The following is an 18,755-nucleotide window of genomic DNA, read 5'->3' as shown; positions in this document are numbered from 1 at the left end:
CACCCAATTTTTCCCATATGAATCTCTGGGTGCAGCTGAGTCCAGTGTCTGTGCTCCACTGTTGGTCTAAGACTGTGTTTGCTGTGGAGTAGCCAGGAGGAGTGGCAGTGAAGCTGAGTGGGTCTAACATGCATCTGCAATCATTAGCTGCCATGCATGCGCCCCATGTATACTGAATTTAAAAACAAATCCTATGTTTACAAATATTTGGGTTGAAAGCTTGCAGAGAAACAGCTAATTCTTTTTTAAGTGATGATTACATTTTCTGCAAAGTAGAATGAAAATACTGTAACTATTTTCTGCTATGTTTAAACATAAATTAATCATTTTAGTGATAATGGGTATTCATTAGCATTGCTACTCATAATGTAGCATAATGTAATGTATTGGATAACCCTCTTTGACAGTAACGGTTTTCAAATTGCTGAGGCAAATATAATGTTTTAGAATAGTCCTTGAACAAGAACAGAATTTGAAATTCTCTTGAGAGCATTAGGATTTTAATGACTGACCTTGAGCTGTGAGAATAGTAGCTATTTACTAAACAGTACAAGGCTGTTGAATATAGAATCTAGTGTCTTTATATATGAGTAGCTTCTAATGCATATCTTTTAACTAGCCTTGCCCTTAAACAGTGAAAAAATTCCATACTGGTAATTGTGATGCTCCATAATACTAAGAGTCTTATATGGATTTTGAGGGACCGTTGGTCTGTGTGCTGTTTTTTTTTAGGAAGCTGACAATAAAGTTTCTTTGCTGGAAATTTAAACTGTGTTATTTGTTTTGTTAGTGTACATGTTGTTGATTCTTTTATACATTGTAAGGGGTATTCCACACAAAAAAAAAAGCATGAGGTCCCCCTAAAAATCAATACCATACCCTTAAACCAGCAATTGGCCTGGCTGGCCAGAAAAGGGGGGGTGCCCATGTGCCCCCCTTGACCTATGCCAGGCCACATGCCTACAACATGGGTGATGACTTGCCAGGGTGAATCCCTCTGGCAAAGAACCTTGTTCCCATACTGATGAGGACAAGGGTTTCTAGCCAGGGTTGTGGGGGTCTGAGGGTGGGGGTCTTAATGGAATATTCCTTTAATGAAAAGGGGACATTTATATATCCCCCCACATCCCCCCTTACTCATTCACACAAAAAAGCTGTAACCTACAAAAAAAGAGACCCAAACAAGTCCTTCATTTAAAAAACAGGAAAATCCCCCCAAAAAGTCCATCCTTGTAAATCCATCGTCAATCACAATGCCTGCCACAATCAAACTCACTAAAAAAAAAAAAACAGATTACCTGGCACACAAAACTGATATTGATGGTACTCCAGCCAAATGACAGCTCACAGAACTGTCATCAGCTATGTGAGAAAAGGGGTAGGAATGTGGTGACATCATTTATATGACCATTGCCATATTTAGTCAATGTCACTGCCTCTTTAGACACATGGTTGGGGATTTCCAGTGATGTCAGCCTTTCCTAGAGACACAGCAGGTGCAGGGACCCACTGCTTCCTTAGCAACCATTGACAGAGGGATGCTGTCATATTTAGAAACAGTAGAAACACTGCTTCTATATGTGATTTTCAGATCCTGCCAAACGGGGGGCAATTGACCAACAGTTTGGCCATTTGTCTGAAAGCCTGAACTCCCAAATTGCTGAATCACTCATAGTAATAGGGATTAGCTTCACACATCCAGGTTCAGTTTGGGGAGGTTCAGCCAAACATATCAGAAGTTTGGATGCTGAATCTGAACCCTATTGAAGTCCATGGGAGCTACACCTTGCAAACCAATTTTCTAAATTTTTAGGCTTTTTTTTTTTAAAGCAAAGGATTAGCCCCAGGGAACATGTACCAATGCCACCCCCCCCCCCTAAAAAAAAACAGTTTTGCAGGGAGCAGTGAATTTAATCATGCTGAAAATGCAACATTAAAGAAGCACTATTTCTTATAAAATGTATTTGGGTCCCCCAAAAAACCTGCCTGTGAAGTGGCTCATATCTACCATGTACATAAAAAAGTGACAGTTGCCAAGGAAAAAAAAGTTTAAAGTGTTGTTAGTTCACATTTCCCTGCTAGTTTACTAGTTATTTGGTAAAAAGTGCAATTGGAATGTCCCCAACACATGTACCAGACCCTCAAGAAGGAGGATGAGGAGAAGGTATGTATTTTGAGGGGTCCTCATTGCATTATTTACAAAATAAAGAAAGCTTGCAGGAAAACATGAATTAACTGATTTATTTCTGTACTTAGCTATTTTCTTTTCGCTTTTTGATAAACTGTACATGTTGAACAAATTACATAGGGTCCCCACCAATATTCAGATCTGATATGGGTTTAAGTGGGCCCCCCCACCATGCAAAAAAAAAAAATAAGTTTGGTGAACAAATCAGATACATTGGATACTGTATAAGCAAAAATGGAAAATAAAAATAGAAAAAAATTGTATATAGCACAGTGAGATTTTCTGCTCTGTTTTGTTTAGCCGAGCTTGCTTTTATTATGAATTCATAAAACCCAATGGAGAGCTTGCTTTCTTCTGTGCATACAGACTTTATAGGGAAGATTTACTAAACCTGGTGCCCTCAGAATATGTGCATGGTAGCCCATCAGCTTTTAACTTCAGTTTGTTCAAATAAGCTTAGATAATAAAACCTGGAAGCTGATTGGTTTCTATGCAGAGTTGACACTAAACTTTTAGTAAATAACCCCCTGTGTGTCAAAGCCACATACAAAAAGATATGTTGCACTAACTTGCAGAATGATCATTCTGGTAAATTAAAATCAATTCTGTACTTGTGTTTAAGTTATTAAATAAAAGTAAATATGTACAGCATGTTCTGACTGTGGGGGGGGGGGGGGAGAATGGTTTATTAAAGTGGTTGTAAAGTCAAACTTTTTTTAATTAAAATAAAAAAGGCTTATACGTACCTGATCTTTGCAATGGTGTTGCACAGAATGACCCCTTTTCTGTGGTTTCCTTCAGCACTTTCTACTCCCTTTCTGTGTGTGCCCCCTGAAAAAGCTGTTTGCTATGGGGGCACACATGCAGGCTAGCTCCTGAAATAGGCTGTATGCATCCATAGGCCTGCAAAACTGCAGAAGGGCACAGCACTAGATAGATACAGGACTCAGCTAAGTGTTTAGGGAAGGAGGGGGGAAAGGAGTAGCTAGTGGAAATTTTTTAACTTTAACATATAAATTGCATTAAGGTAGGAATAAATAAACAAACGTTTGACCTTAGAATTGCTTTATACTGTATATCACATGTATTTAAACGATTCACACATGATGATCATTTTTCTACAACTGTGTATTGAGCACTCAAATGTTTTAAAAAAACAGAAAAACATCCTAATAGGAATATGATCAGTAACAACAATAACCTTTGATGCTAAAGATTTGATGAATGAAATGAAAGCATTTGACCACCTACCCACACACCTTGGAAGAGGTGTACTCCACACTTTTCTGCCACCTCCCAAACACGTGAGCTTATTAGAGCCCTCCAAACGATATCCAGGAAAACAAGAAAATGTAAGAGAGTCTCCAACACCAAAATGAAATCCAATTCTTCTACTGAAAGCAGGAACTCCTGGATCATCACAAGGTTCCAGATCATATTCTGTACAGTCCAAAACAATTCCATTACATATTTAAAAGCACAATATACAATGCAAGTATTCTTAAAAACATAATTTGCAATAAGCTAAAAAAGTAAGATTCTAAAAACAAAAAAAACAAACAAACTGTTAACTATATTTAACATGAATACTTAAATAAGACATAAATAAGTAAATACATGTTAATCCATTTCTTGCAATAATGATTAGTGTAATAAGAGTATTTGAATAATTTATATATAAACTTTAATTGAAAATATAGATCTGAATCCATGTAATTAATAAAAACATTGTACACGTTTTATTATTGATTTTGTTTACAGTTTTACTTGCACTTGGAAAGTAATCAATACACATTAAATGTGCATTAAGTATCAAAAGAGCTTCTATACCCTTGTGCCGTCCTTATTAGAACTATATTAAGAAAAGGTAAAAAAAAAAAATTAAGAAATAGAAGAAATAAGATGAATAATAAAAAGCAGAGGAGTGCATTGTGGGTCCCCAAAACACCAGCCCTAAGATACCTGTAAACTGTAAGTAGAACTCTCAAGAACACTGAATCTATTTATACTGTGTTGCATTCTTTCAATATTCTAGATGTTTTTTTGCTAACAGCTAATCAAAATCAAATTATTCTGGTGTTTTACAAGTATCATGGGCACGATTCACTAAGTGGTATCTTACTGTATCCAAGTATGCGGTAAGACACCGCACAGCGTTTTTTTTTTAAAGTTTGCATTCACTAAAAAAATGCTACCAAAATACTGCATGAGTTATTTTATCAAGGCATGCGGTATTTTAGTAGCGAAAATTATGCGTTAATGTTTCAGCTGTCAGCTGAATGTAAAAAAAAAAAAAACAAATTGCCTGCAATCAAAAAGTAATTTGAAAAAACAGCGTGGGGTCCCCCCTCCATCCATACCAAGCCCTTATCTGAGCATGCAGCCCGGCAGGTCAGGAATGGAGGGGGATGAGTGAGCGCCCCCACCCTCCTGAACCATACTAGGCCACATGCCCCCAATATGGGCATCATCTACCCACCATGCCTCGGTTGATGATGTCACAAAGTTGTGGGGTCACACAGGTTATGTCACCAGGTGGCCCCACCCCTTAGATATTTAAGGACTAACTCAGGCCAGCAGAGCTGTTAGATAGTGGGAGCCAGCGTCGAGAGTGGAGGATTTTTTAAAATCATTGTTCAGGGCAGCAGTGGCAGCAGGCATTGTGATTGACATTGGATCTACTTTGGGAGACATTCTTTTATTTTTCTTCTTTTAATAAAGGACTTGTCAAAGACTGTCTCCTGTCTTTTTTTACACCACACTTTTTTTGTGAATGGGTAGCGGTACCATGTACCCCATAGTCATTCACATAGGGGGCCGTGTTCTGGGGACCCCCTTGCTAAAGAGGGCTTCCAGATTCCAATAAGCCCTGCACCTGTAGACTCCCGCAGCCACCAGCCAGGGTTGTGGGGAAGAGAGCCTCACCACCCCAAAGCACCCCCATGTTGAGCGCATATGGCCTGGTATGGTTCAGGAGGGGAGCGCTGGCTCATGCCCCCTTTTTCTGACCTGTCAGGCTGCATTCTCGGATACGGATCTGGTATGGATTTTTTGGGGGGCCTCCCTTGCCGCCCCAAAGCACCCCCATGTTGAGGGCATATGGTCTGGTATGGTTCAGGAGGGGAGCACTCGCTCATCTCCTCTTTTTCTGACCTGTCTGGCTGCATGCTCGGATATGGGTCTGGTATGGATTTTTGGGGGGACCCTACACCATTTTTTTAAACATTTTGGCATGGGGGTTCCCATCAAAACCCATACCAGTCCTGAAGGGCTTGGTATGGATGGAGTGGGGGACCCCACACCATTTTTTTGTTATTTTTTAATTGTTGGCAATTTTATTTTTTTTACATTCAGCTGTCAGTGGGGAATCCTGTGACCATGTAACTGACTTAACTCATGCATTAACCTTTAGTGAGTTGACCCCCATGTCATAAAATCTGCTGTAGCATATTTACAGGTTGTAAAAGTCTTGTTACATGTCAGCAGCTTTGGACAGTCTTATGTAACATGTAACATTTGTAGAAAAAATCAAATCAAGGGTCTCAGGAGACCTGTTCACTACTATAAGGATATTCATTCAATAAAGTATTGCGAGAATTTCAGGGTAGAAAGTAATAAGAATTACATTTTTGTATAAGATAATGGTATTAAAAGTCATATAACCTTTTTTCCCAGAACAAAGCTTTCTTTCATACATTGTATTTATGACAGGTCAAAATGTCTTGGGAATCAGTAAAAATGTACTTTTAAACAGGTTTCTGTTTGATAAGAATTTTTTTACCTGAAAAAGTGATGTTAAATCCTTCATACGAGATTGAAAAATCTGATATAAATCTAAGTTGAGCTGTAAAATTCCCAAAAAGTCCAGCTTTTATAGTGGGTGGTAGAACTGAACCTGTCAGTCTGGCAACGGGATGAGTAAAACTGCCATCTTCTGTTATTAACAGATAGTCATGGGAGCTTTCAAGGTGAAAGGTGTGAAATACCAGCTGTACACCTGCAAAAATAGAAAAATCAAATCAAAACTTCAAATCAGAAGAAAGCTGACAGAGTAAAAGGTGATTCTCTTTATTTCTATTGTAATTGAATTACTGTATTGCCTGTTATAGCAATATAGTATAGCAAAAGGAAAGGACACCCAGGTAAAAAAAATTATAAGTTAAAAAGAAAAAGATCGGGTACTTCTAATGTTCTAGAAATGACCCCAAGAGCTTTTTTTCTATTTCATATAAGTAGAAAGTCTAGTATATGTGCACTTGAGTTTTATCAAGATTTTTTTCTGCATTGACATTCAGAGACCAGTATATAAAAACAAAATCATCTACTATACTCTACACAGTAACATTTTTGTTTAATTTCACTCTTTAGTTTTGCAAAAGACACACATTACATTTATTCTGACACTACATAATATCTTCAATTATATTTGTTAATATCCTATGTGCGCCCCTCTAAAACTAACTTTACTGATAGGGAAAGCCCTGTTGACTACCTCCTCCTCCAATCCAATGATAATGATTCAATGGCCAATTAGTGCACTCCTTTTGCAATGGAGAATTGCAGTTGGAAGGGCAAGATTCTAAAGTCAGGGAAATCACCCTTATTAAAAAAACACTTCAAAAGTTTCAGAGAAGCAAACACAGGAGGTTCTATTAGTAAACAGGTATCTTGTATGTGTTTAGACATCATGTATGTATTTCAGGCATATTGTTTTTATTTAGGCAGTACCTTTGATTAAAAAATATTTGAAACAAATATAATAATTTTTATATTTCTACGCATACTTGGTTGATTTCTGACCACAATACTAAAATAAGAGTTCATGTAATTCAACAAACCATGAATAGATAGGCACTTGCTCAATACAATAAATATTATATACTTACAAAGTGATTTCCCAACACCATGTGAATAGTTAATTGGTACAGGATATACACTGATACACTCCCACTGGTGTTGGGAGAGCACTTTGTAAGTATATGATATTTATTTTATTGAGCAAGTACCTATCTATTCATAGTTTGTTATATTGAGTGTTTATCCACTTTATAGGGGCAGTTGCTATTACTGCCTGAAAATGACAGTATTCATTATTACTTGGTAAATCATATTACACATTTATATTTGATTTTATAGGCGCCATGATATTGCTTTTTATGTTTATGTAATCCAGCCTAGCCTTGAAAATAGCATAATGCAGTGACTGACAGCTGCAGCTACAAAATGGTACCTGGAGGTACATTTACATACCTGTGGCATCCTCCAAAACCCTTCATGGGATCCTTTTCAGCGAATCATGAAATCATCTGGAAATTCTGAGGGCAGTTGTTTAAAATGGAGTATGCCTAAGACCCAGTTAAATTTGTTTGCTCTTTGCTAATCCATGCAGAGAACTTGTTTTTGATGACTTTCACATATATCATACAGGATAGCTGAACTAAACTGATAAAGATTGCCACATAGTAAAGTAATTATTGTAACTTATATGTACATTTATCCTTTGAATACTCATCTAAATAAAGATGTCTATACATGTGCTAATTTTTCTCCCATTGCTCCCTTCGTATTTACTTTGTAGGTAGCTGAAACAAAACAAATATTTGTCCACCCTTGGTGATAGCTAAATCTTACAGATAATGACAACCAGTATAGAGTTCAGAAGTGAACGAAATGTTTTCTTTTGCTGTTCAGATAATTTTATTGAAAGGTAACAAGGTAACAGGTATAATTCAGACTTTCAAACCTGAAACAATCCAAACAGAAGGGTTCATAAAGTAGCATTATGTCAGTAGGGATGCAACCTAAAGGAGATCAACAGACATTTGCAAAGGTAGTCAGAAGTACAATAGGTCCTTCTACTTATTAAGTTCAACTTGGTGAACCACTAGTGCCTCAACAAGTCAAAGAAATGTATGTTAGAGTGATATAGTATACAAATAGCATAGGCACATAGTTGAGGCCACTTGAACTGAAGAACATGTGCAAAACATTAGAAGGATGATTGCAGAAAAAGTGAGGCGACAAGAGGGAGCACCACGTACACTGAGGGTCTATCGGTATCTTAATGGGATGCATAACAAACCCTGCTGAAAGTAATAACCAAGAAGGCAAGTACCCTAAAATAGGGGAACATGTGAGGTATATGGTGCAAAGAAGCAAAAAGAGAAATAGTGTCAGAAAGTAGAAAAGGGAAGTGTTAGGAAAGGGTAGAGAAGAGGAAAGGGACCCCAGGGGGAGATGTAAACAAGGGGACTCGAGGGGTAACTCTTTGCCGATACATATGCCAAGGGGACAGTAGCGTTTCATGAAAGTCAGTGGGTATATAATGGTTCATCCATTGTTTCCACAGTTGTTTGTACTTACACACCCTGTAATGGTTTGTTTTCTTACTATATTTTGGGATGAAGACTTTGTTGCACACCAGATGTTGTTCCTACTGTTTCCAATTGCAGACCCAAATCTCGTTCCTATTTTACCAGGTTAGGAAGGAAGGTATGAAATGGTGAGGCTAACAACTGGATGCAAAGAGTGCAGATCAGGCATTGGATGTGAGGGCCACATTTATAAATGCATTCCAAACTAGTCATATCAGAGAGGGTCAGTGTGCCAAATGGGAGAGAAGTGTTTAATCATGAAGATATCTGAAACATTCTGAACTAGGATTACCATGAGTTTCACAAAGGGTCAGGAAAGGTATAAAAGCTTTTGGAGTTGTGAATTTGTAGGCCTGGAAAAGAATAGCTGAGGACCAAATACAAAATGAAGCAGGGGAGGTCCAATCAGGTTAAAAGCTCGGGTTATGAAGGAAGGAAGAAAGAGGATTATAAGGAGACTGCAGGGCATATTGAGATTTAAGACTACCCCAGATAGTTAAGTAATGTCAGGTGACTGGGTCTGGAGTGATTGATGGTCCTCTGGTCGTAACAACCGACAAGGGGTCACAGTCCAAGGACTCCATTGTGATCCAAAGTGGGACATCTTTCACAGCCTGGTATTTAGGAAGTTGGGCTAAATGTGCCTCTTGGTAATACTTGACAAAGTTTGATAACCCAAGGCCAACCTTGATTTTTTGGGGAAAAATAAGGATGGTTTTGGACAGATCTGGTTTAATCTTGACCCATGCTAGCACATACAGCAAACAAGCTGCATGTGCCAGTAAGACTGCTCTACGGACATTGTCTCCAGCTTGTTGCAAGGGGCTAATACCTACCTAATCTTTATGGATCAAAGAGCCAATGATTGGGTTTAATCATGTAAACAAGATTTGTGCCATGATTTTGATGTCCAAATTAAGAAGGGAGATGGGTCTATAATTGTTTCAGGAAGTTTTGTCAAATGAGTAACATATAGATGATAGCTGTCAATGAATATGATCAAAAAGAATGTCCATTTAAGAGGGAATTATAAGCATTAACTAGAAGTGGTGATAGAAGGCAAGTGAACCTTTTGCAATAATTGGCAGTGAAGCCAACAGGGCATTTATTAGATTTTAAGGACAGGATGGTATTGAGGACCTCCAATTTTGATATAGGTTTTTCCAGGGTAGCATGTTGAGAATTAGAAAGAGTTGGAAGAGTAAGGTTGGAAAAAAGGTCAGTAGCTTGAGCATCATGAAATGTTCCCTTCTCAGAGCATGGTTCTGCAAGGTGTTTGCAGAAGATTTGGAGGACCTTTACAGGGTTACTGGATTACGAGTCCTTGTTGATCTTTAAGCATACTGGCTTATGTATGTGATATAATCTATGCAGAATAAGAATTAAGAATGTATTTGTTGGCTTTCATATATACTGTATCCTGTGTCTGGACTGACATAAGAACTTTTCCACGGATTTATTCAGGAACAAGTATAATTCTGGTCTTGTTTAAGTGAAAGGGTGAGGGGTCTAACTGGAAGGCTGCATTAGCCTGTTAGAAGGACAAAACATTTTCATGTATAAGACATGCTGTAAGGTGGCACTCACATAACAGTATCTTTCATTAACAGTATTAAACCATATTACCAGCCATCTGTCAGTCTTTTAGAATTTTGGAATAACTAACTACGAACCAACCCATCTGTATCCTTGAATTCACATTTATTAAGCTTGCTGCTTTGCTTCACAATCTTGCTACTCCAATACATTGCAATTTGAATGCAATGCAGTCAACACAATACATGGGATTCATTTCCTGATAATACTATAACTTCTTTGCTTGTGATAATAATTCTTCAAATAGTGCTTAACATAATAATTATATTAGAAAATTAAGGACAAATATCATGTATCTTATACAAATATATAAAGTGCAACCTGTAAAAATATATAACTAAATATAAACATCAATAATCAATTATAGTGTATAATAATCCCAAAGTGTAACTAAATCGTTCAGAGTAAGTACTCAACTCCACCCAGCATAATATTGGCAATAAGCACTGTTTCTTAGTATTTACATATTTAAGGTATTCACACTGCTGCTAGTAACTGATTTTAGGCACAATAGTGCAGATTTTAATTACACCTTTTTAATCAAAAATATTATTGTAAAACTGAATCAATGGAAGTATGTGACAATTTATATTTAAAACACAATAACAATCCCAAAATATTTTTAAATAGTAAAAACAGATATCAATACCTTTTCCATGAGATACTTCTATTGTCCACGTACAATTTAAAGAGTTGGGGTAAAAATCAGGAAAACCTGGAGAAAGTATTGTTCCACTCTTACCATGAATATATCCTCCACATAAAGCTGCATATAAAAAAGGGAATCAAAGTAATATTATTATGTTCTAAAACATAAAGAACAGTTTTGAAACACATGAAAGGGATGTTATTTACAGTAAATCAGAGTCGGATATTTTCCATTACTTTAACAAGTAAATGCTACTCATCAAATACTTGCAAATAATTCAAAGCATACAAATATTCAAAATAATACTGATGTGTGATATATCCTTTTTTTAATCATATATAAAATCCTACTTTTTAAGATGTTCACATATTCTTATGAATGCAAGCTTTCTGGATGGTCAGACATTCTAAAGCCTTCCTAAAACCCACAACATTCCTCTGTGCAACTCAGCTGATGCTGTGCAATGGTTCAGGGTCAGTTAACTCATCCTTCTCTTTTTAAAAAAATGGAAGACGTATGCCTGTCACACTACAAATTTTCAATAGTTCAAAAAAAGACTGTATGTGATAACAATAAAACATTTTTTTATCATTGATCCCTTGGCCTACAAGGCCTAATTTTCACTTCATTGGAGCAGGTTAGATATAAATTGGTCCATACTGTTGATTGGCCATGTTTGGCCACCCAAAGGGTCAGCTATTATTAAAAGCTTTTAATATGTATAATCATTATTATCTTCCTACTCCCATGACTTCTTAAAGTGGTTCTAAAGGCTCAAAGGTTTTTTTTGTATTCTGTGCATGAAGGTAAAAAACCCTCTGTGTGCAGAACCCCCAACTCAGCCCCCCCAATCCTTACCTGAGCCCCCTACAATCCAGTGACATTCTCAACAGCCTTTACTGTCTAGTGACAATTCCTCCTCATTGGCTGAGACAGCAGCAGGATCCCATTGGCTCCCACTACTGTCAATCACAGCCAGTTTGCAAATGAGGAGAGAGTGGGGGGCGGGGCTGAGACGAGGCTCTATGTGTCTTATGGACACCTAGAACAGTGGCTCAAGTACAAGCACGCAGCGGTGCACCCAGGGCAAATATAAGATGTGCAGCTCAGCTACACTGAAGTATATACCCTATTATGAATCTTGTATACTGTGCAGTCCTAGGCAAAAATGCCAGTAGCATTCTGCTTCTGATACATCCACTCCAATTACCACAGTGACAGTCAATTTTTTGAATTGTAAAGAGACATCTCTTGCAAATGCATGTCATTTATACACTGACAACAGTGGAATCTACCTGCCAATTGGATACCCTGAATGTATTTGTACTTGCAAACAAAGATGACACATGTTAGATTGTTGCCTTATTTAGAATTTCTGTATCTGATGCTCTCTAACCACACTATCATTCTGTTTGCCAAACTGCAAACCTATGAGATTACCAGGTGGCCTGTATTTCATCAAAATGTGTGTAGATGTTACAAACTTCTAGTCTACACTTACTTCTTTCTGCTTTTAATTTAGAATGGCATTAACAACCCCCCCCCCCCCACACACACACACACACCATTCCCCTACATACACACACACACACACACACACACACACACACACACACACAGACACACACACAAATCCTTGAAATTCAAGAAAATCAAATTTTTGCAAGGTATATAATTTGCAGACAAGATACTCAGTGGAATTAAATTAAGACAGAAGATAGTTTGACTGATTCATTCACCATCCGTTGGTTAAAACATTTAACTGCATATATCCACATATAGTGAATTTGTAGAAAACATATGTTTGACTATACAAGTTTTTAGTGATGATTTTTTTAAAGGTATAACTAGCAATAATTAAATGATTGACTACCAGGTCTAATTAACAAATTGCTAGCATTTAGCTGAGCTACTCAGCTACAGATCATTAAATTTGATAAACAGGTCAATGTTTAGACATAATTATACCTACTTAAAATATATATTTTTAACTTGACACCTGTGTTGTTTATTATGCCAGAATAATGCAAGTTTCCCAGTAGAGGTGTATAGTTGAAGCAAAGGCTAAACTACCTTGCTGAATTATTCATTAGGAGTGGGTATTCTTTATTTATGAAGCAGACTTATAAACATTCACAACATAAGAAAATCACCAAGTGGTCCCTTGGACAAACACCTTTCTGTTCATATAGGATTATTTTCAATTCCCTACTAATATATTCAGTAAAGTGATTCCATTGCATTCATTGGAAAATTATTATCTTTCAGAGTAGGATAAAAAAAGACAGTACACAGAAAACAATTAAATTATTGTTACAGTACAGGCACAGATATCAGCAAAGCCTTGGATTCTTGTCCTACATTGACCTGCACTGTATATAGGTACCTTTCTGCCTGAGTGTTGATGTCCTTCAAATGTCATGCTGATGGCTATTCATCAACAGAATAGTTTAGTACTGAAATTATCTATCCAGATATCTGTAATCTGAGCACAAATGTTTCCTAGAGCAGAGAAAACTATAAGGTTATAATGACTTAACATACTGTATTTCACTTCTAGAAATTGGTATTTAACCACTAGACCTTCGGAAGGTTTTACCTTCATGACAAGGCCATTTTTTTGCTACTCAGCACTGCTCTACTTTACCAAATTAAATTTATACTTTTTTTCACACAAATAGTGTTTTCATTTGGGGGTATTTGATCACTAGATTTAATTTTTTTATTATATAAACAAAAAAGCCCGAAAATTTTGAAAACAAATTAGATTTTTTTCTGTCATAAAACATATCCAGTAAAAACAATTCTGAAAATCAGATTTCTTCATAAATTTAGACCAAAATGTATCCTGCTACATGTCTTTGGTTAAAAGAATTCCAATAAGTTTATATTAATTGGTTTGTGTGAAAGTTATAGCATCTACAAACTTCGGTATAAATAATGGAATTTACACAGCTATAGATGCGTGGTGGCTATAGTGCATTATCAGTGACTTGTAACGGGTAATGGGACTGTGATAGTGTGGAAGGCAATCTGGTGCTACACTGACACTGAGGCTGCTAGTGACACTAATACAGTGATCAGATACAATACTGTACATTGTACACTGCAATAATGACACTGGCTTGGAAGAGGTTAACATCAAGGGGAAATCAAGGAGTTAATGGTGTGCCTGACAAGTGTAATATGTTCTTTTTTACTAAAATACTTGCCTGTTTCTTTCTCACTGCTTTGCAGGGAGAACAGCCAGATTGATCGCTTTGCTGTTTTTAAATGATGCTGTTTCTAAATGGCGATTGGCCGTGTGATTTGACTCAGCTGATCACTGGGTTTCAGACAAAATCATTGGCTGAAACCTTTTGATTAACTTGTGCTCAAGTGTAAGCCCAAAAGCTCAGAAGCAGGCAGAGATGTACAGTTATGTTGTCTGGCCTGTCTGTGCCACTCACCCACAGTAAAACTACTGTGGATGGGTGGCAAGTGGTTAAAATAAAACCTAACCAGGAAATGCTCAAGAAGATAATAACACTTACCATCACAACTAGGCAAGGCATGGTTCCACTGATGGTTTTCCTCACAAACCAGTGGTTCATCATCACTTAAAATGTACCCAGCATCACAAGTGAAAGTCACAGAAAAGCCAATGCCAAAGTTTTTTCCATGCCGGTGACCATTTACTGGAATGCCTGGATCAAGGCATGAATCTAATTCTAGAGTAACACCTGTAGTATACATATTACTGAACATTACTTTTAGATTATGTATTTCCAGAATCACATATAGTAGTTAGAAATCTATATCTTTTGCATGCTGGGATTAGAGAATATCTTTATGTTAAGTAAAATCTATGCAGACAGTATAGCTAGATATTCTATATACTGTATATTACATGTATCATAAAAACATAATTGTTTAAAATAAGACAGTTGGTGCAAAGACAATAATAAACAGAAAAACACACATTAAACAAAACGAAATAAAGACGCAAAGTATTGAATTAGAAGATATTCTCAAATACAAGAAATGACTGGTCAATAAATGTAGGACAAACAAATATTTACGGAAAATATTCATACAAACAGTACATATATTAAAATGTACCTGTTGGATTTCAAGAATGCAAAGAAGAGGACTGGACATATTTTTTGTAAGATTTATGTATACTATACAGTAAAAGGCTGATTTTAAAGTGGTATTCCAGAAAAAAAAGTTTTTATATAGTAGAAAAAGGGTTAGGACCCTTAGCAGATATGTACTGCCATCTGTATTTTAGTGACACAAAATGGAAACAAGGGAAAATTTCCCCTACCAAGTACACAGATAATTTCAAAAAACTGGAAAATGCTCTAACTCTTAGTGACTTTTAAAAAGTGTCTTCATTGTTTTATACAGAATGTTTCCAGTTGAAGGTTCACCTCACTTCTACTAACCATGTTCAAAAGGCAGAGCTCCACACACTCATGCAAATTTTCAAAATGGCAGCTGTATCAGGGGAGAATAACTCGTATTGTTACAAGGGGGCAATTTGGAGCTGCAACATTAGCATCATGTTACAAGTTACACCCTAAACAAGTCTGTAATATGGTCTGAAAGGTGGAGTTAGCCTTTAACCAAGTGCCCCAATTTTACTGGTTTAAAATGTTCACTTCTAAATCCAACAGCGCATGATAGCTAACTCATTCTACAGACATCTAAAGGCCCAACACAAATGGAACTGCAGGATAAAATAAGCTGGAAACAGTGGCACAATGAGTGGAACAGGGGGGAGAGGTGAATCAAATATCCCGCTTCACAATATTTTGGTGCTACTAAGAGGCTATTGTATATTTATATTTATGCTATTGTATATTTAGAAAAATTACATGTTGTCATAGCTAAAAATAAAGACAATATAAAAAAAAATATTTTATAATTATGCATTTTCAATGTGTTTTTATTTAAGGACTTCTACTCAACATATATTTATGCATACTAAATTAAATGAAAACGTACATGTCAGATTTTTACATGGTATTGAAATCACGATTTTAAAATGTTTTATGTAAATAATACAATACTTTGAAACCAATAAAGAAAGAGGGCATATCTAATATATGAAAGGTTTAGTAACATTTTCCTCTATAGCTCATTTACGCTGGCAAAAGGTTAATACTAGCTATTCTTCCTGGGGTGCTGTGATATTCACTCATTCTTATTTGAATATTTGCTTAATACAATTCAGCTCCTTTACAAAAGATCATTTTCCATCCCTTCAAAGTCATCACAGTGCTATAATATATTTTAGAACTGAAGCATTTCACAGGTAAGGAGTTTTTTCTGTTTTTAAAACCTTACGTACAAAAGGCTTTTACCAAGTTACACTCAACTTATAACATTATCTGAATTTAAAAATAGGTTATAATATGTGTTAGTTATTACATATTTTAGCTAATTAAAGTTTATTTTTTTACATTAGCCTGGTGTTAACTTTAGGTTATGATTTTGTTTGATGTAATTCATTAATAATGCCTGCAAAACCATATATCTTAATATCTTATTAGAGTGTATTTTCACCTATAACTATCACAAATTGCCCAGCATTATCATCAGAAAATAGTCTTCCTTTTAAACACCCCTGTTGAATCACAAAACATAAAATAAAAAATGGGATTCAAAGTATTGCCACTAAATGGGAGAATATAGAAATATTCTATAGTTATGGCATTTTATTTAATTACAAAGGGTAAACCTGAAAATTAACTTATGAATATTATGATCAGTCATTACAGTTAACATGCTCAGATATGTAATGCTAGCAAAAATGAAAACAATCTTTAATTCAAAAAATTTAATTATAGCAAATTATTACTTACTTTCATATCGGATTAGAAAGCCAACATTGGAACGACTGTTATCTGTTGTGAATAAAAGATACAGGTAATTCCCTGTACTAATAAGGAATTGTGGTGCTTGTGTTCCATGGTACTCGCCAATCAATGGTGATGAATTGGCTGGCCCATCCCGTACTTCCAGAATATCATAATTAACTTCAGTCTGAAATCTAAAGAAATGCAAGTAAATAGCAGTATGTATTTATTAATTGTAGCAATATATGCAATTATATGGTATGGGAATGACTGTTGTTAATAAAAGAAGCATCATTTACCACCTACATATCATTATTGCTCAGATCCTAACAGGTATAAATACCACTGAGATTAGGTAGACAATTGTCCCCACTTAGGGTGACCAAGTTACGCAATCAGAGACAACTCAATACAATGGCAGGCGAGGCACCCACCTTAGGTGCTGTTACACTGACAGATTAGCATTGTTTACACTGGACAGCAGCTTCCCTTGTGTAGTCAGAGGTTGTGCTGTCAGTGTGGAAGCTGGCCCCATTTTGAACCAGGAGCTCTGTATGCTATGAGAAAACAATTGACTGACTGTAAAAGTGACAGCACAGTTCCACTGATCACACCAGGAAAGCCATTTTCACAGTGTGATCTGCAGAGCTAGGCTGTCAGTATTATAGCTCAGTTCTGCTACAGTTGAAACTTATTTTTATAAATGAATGTTACTTGCAATGTGTACAAAAATGACAAAAAAGGTTACCCCTCGTTAAGCTTTAGTTAGTGCTTATTACTTTGTATTAATCCTTTCAGCCCCTTCTAATCTTAGCCTTTTTATGTTTACAAACAAACTTTAAAAATTGCATTTGTTTGTTTTGTAGCATTAAATTTAAGAAATGCTTAGTACCAAAAATAATTTTAGTGCCTTCATGAAAGGTGCAAATCACAAAATAAAAATTTACACAGGATCATTTTAAACTACCTTAGCTCCCAGATGGAAGAAACTATTTTGGTTATCATAATGTTAGTGAAAATCTGGATCTGTTTTATGCTGCTCATAATGAAAAGAATTGCAGTAGTTTTACCCCACTGCAACAGCCTGCCTCCTGTTTTTCCATTTTCCAGCAACTGAACTTGTGGAAATGCAAGCCCAGTCCTTCTCAGCTCTAGGGAAGGAGGGTTTACTTTGACATCTTCACCTCTGGTGCAAGAGCATCTTGTCCGACCACTGTATACAATGTCAAATTGAACAGTATGTCATGCAGCTGAGAAATGTTAAGTTGTATAATATAATGTCAAATGGAAAATGTGTAAATATACAAATATGACCTAAAAGGGGCAAGGTACCAAGCCACTGTCCATTTTGGTTATTAAGAATGGCATCATTTTCTTAAATGTCATCACTTAACCAAGGACTCCCACAAGCAGGTATGGGTTTGCAATAGATTTATCCCATATGATTCCTTGCAAGGTTTTCATACCGGTAATATATGATGTACAGGTATATAACCCAAGAAAAATCTGATGTTGATTAGAAATATCTGATAGGAGTTTCCAGCATACTTTCAGCTGGAATGGACTATATAGGAAGGAATGCAAAACCTTGTTATGGAAGCTGTAAAGAACAATGAATGTTGAATATAGGATAGTACAGTTATGCAATTTTGTAAGATAATTATTTTTTTATTGTGTATTCAGAATGCATCTAGCTGGTAGACAAAAATGATGCTCAGATGCACATCTGCTGACTGAAAAAGGACTCCTTACAAGAGTTATGTAAATTGTACTCCCCATACAGAATTAACATAGAAGATATTCCAAAAAAAGATTTCAGTAAAGGTTGTAGAGAGCTTTCTCACTAAATAATGTCTGGATTCTAAGAAAAGTGATTGAAATTAACCTAAAAAAAAACCTGTAAAATCAAGGGATGATGGAAGATTAGTGACATTACTCAAGGATATATGTGATAAAGTTTGTAGAAGAACTTAGGCTTTGTATTAAATTTTTGTTGCTTTTTGTACCACAACAAAGCCCCCAAACAATATTATGGTATCAGTAGGCCCAGGGGAAAGTGTTTAGGATTATCTGTTGTCTATCTAACGTGAATCTAGCCCAAG

At 36.2% G+C, this 18,755-nt stretch overlaps 1 protein-coding gene across 1 annotated transcript in view; it reads right to left on the bottom strand.

The window, feature by feature from the left end:
* Positions 1-18,755, bottom strand: part of CSMD1 (CUB and Sushi multiple domains 1) — a 2,075,474-nt gene that overhangs the window by 584,902 nt on the left and 1,471,817 nt on the right. The window contains exons 17-21 of the mRNA XM_089679519.1: positions 16,660-16,847; positions 14,341-14,529; positions 10,808-10,924; positions 5,970-6,185; positions 3,440-3,628 (exon numbers count right to left, since the gene is read on the bottom strand). Of these exons, the coding sequence (XP_089535645.1) occupies positions 3,440-3,628; positions 5,970-6,185; positions 10,808-10,924; positions 14,341-14,529; positions 16,660-16,847 (899 nt within the window). The remainder of the gene's footprint in view (positions 1-3,439; positions 3,629-5,969; positions 6,186-10,807; positions 10,925-14,340; positions 14,530-16,659; positions 16,848-18,755) is intronic.

Source organism: Staurois parvus, unplaced genomic scaffold, assembly GCF_062004578.1.
Source record: "Staurois parvus isolate SC_StPar_1 unplaced genomic scaffold, SC_StPar_1.0 ptg000226l, whole genome shotgun sequence".
NCBI lineage: Eukaryota > Metazoa > Chordata > Amphibia > Anura > Ranidae > Staurois > Staurois parvus.
Note: the sequence above shows the minus strand (reverse complement) of the source record. Positions and strands in the feature narration are given on the sequence as shown.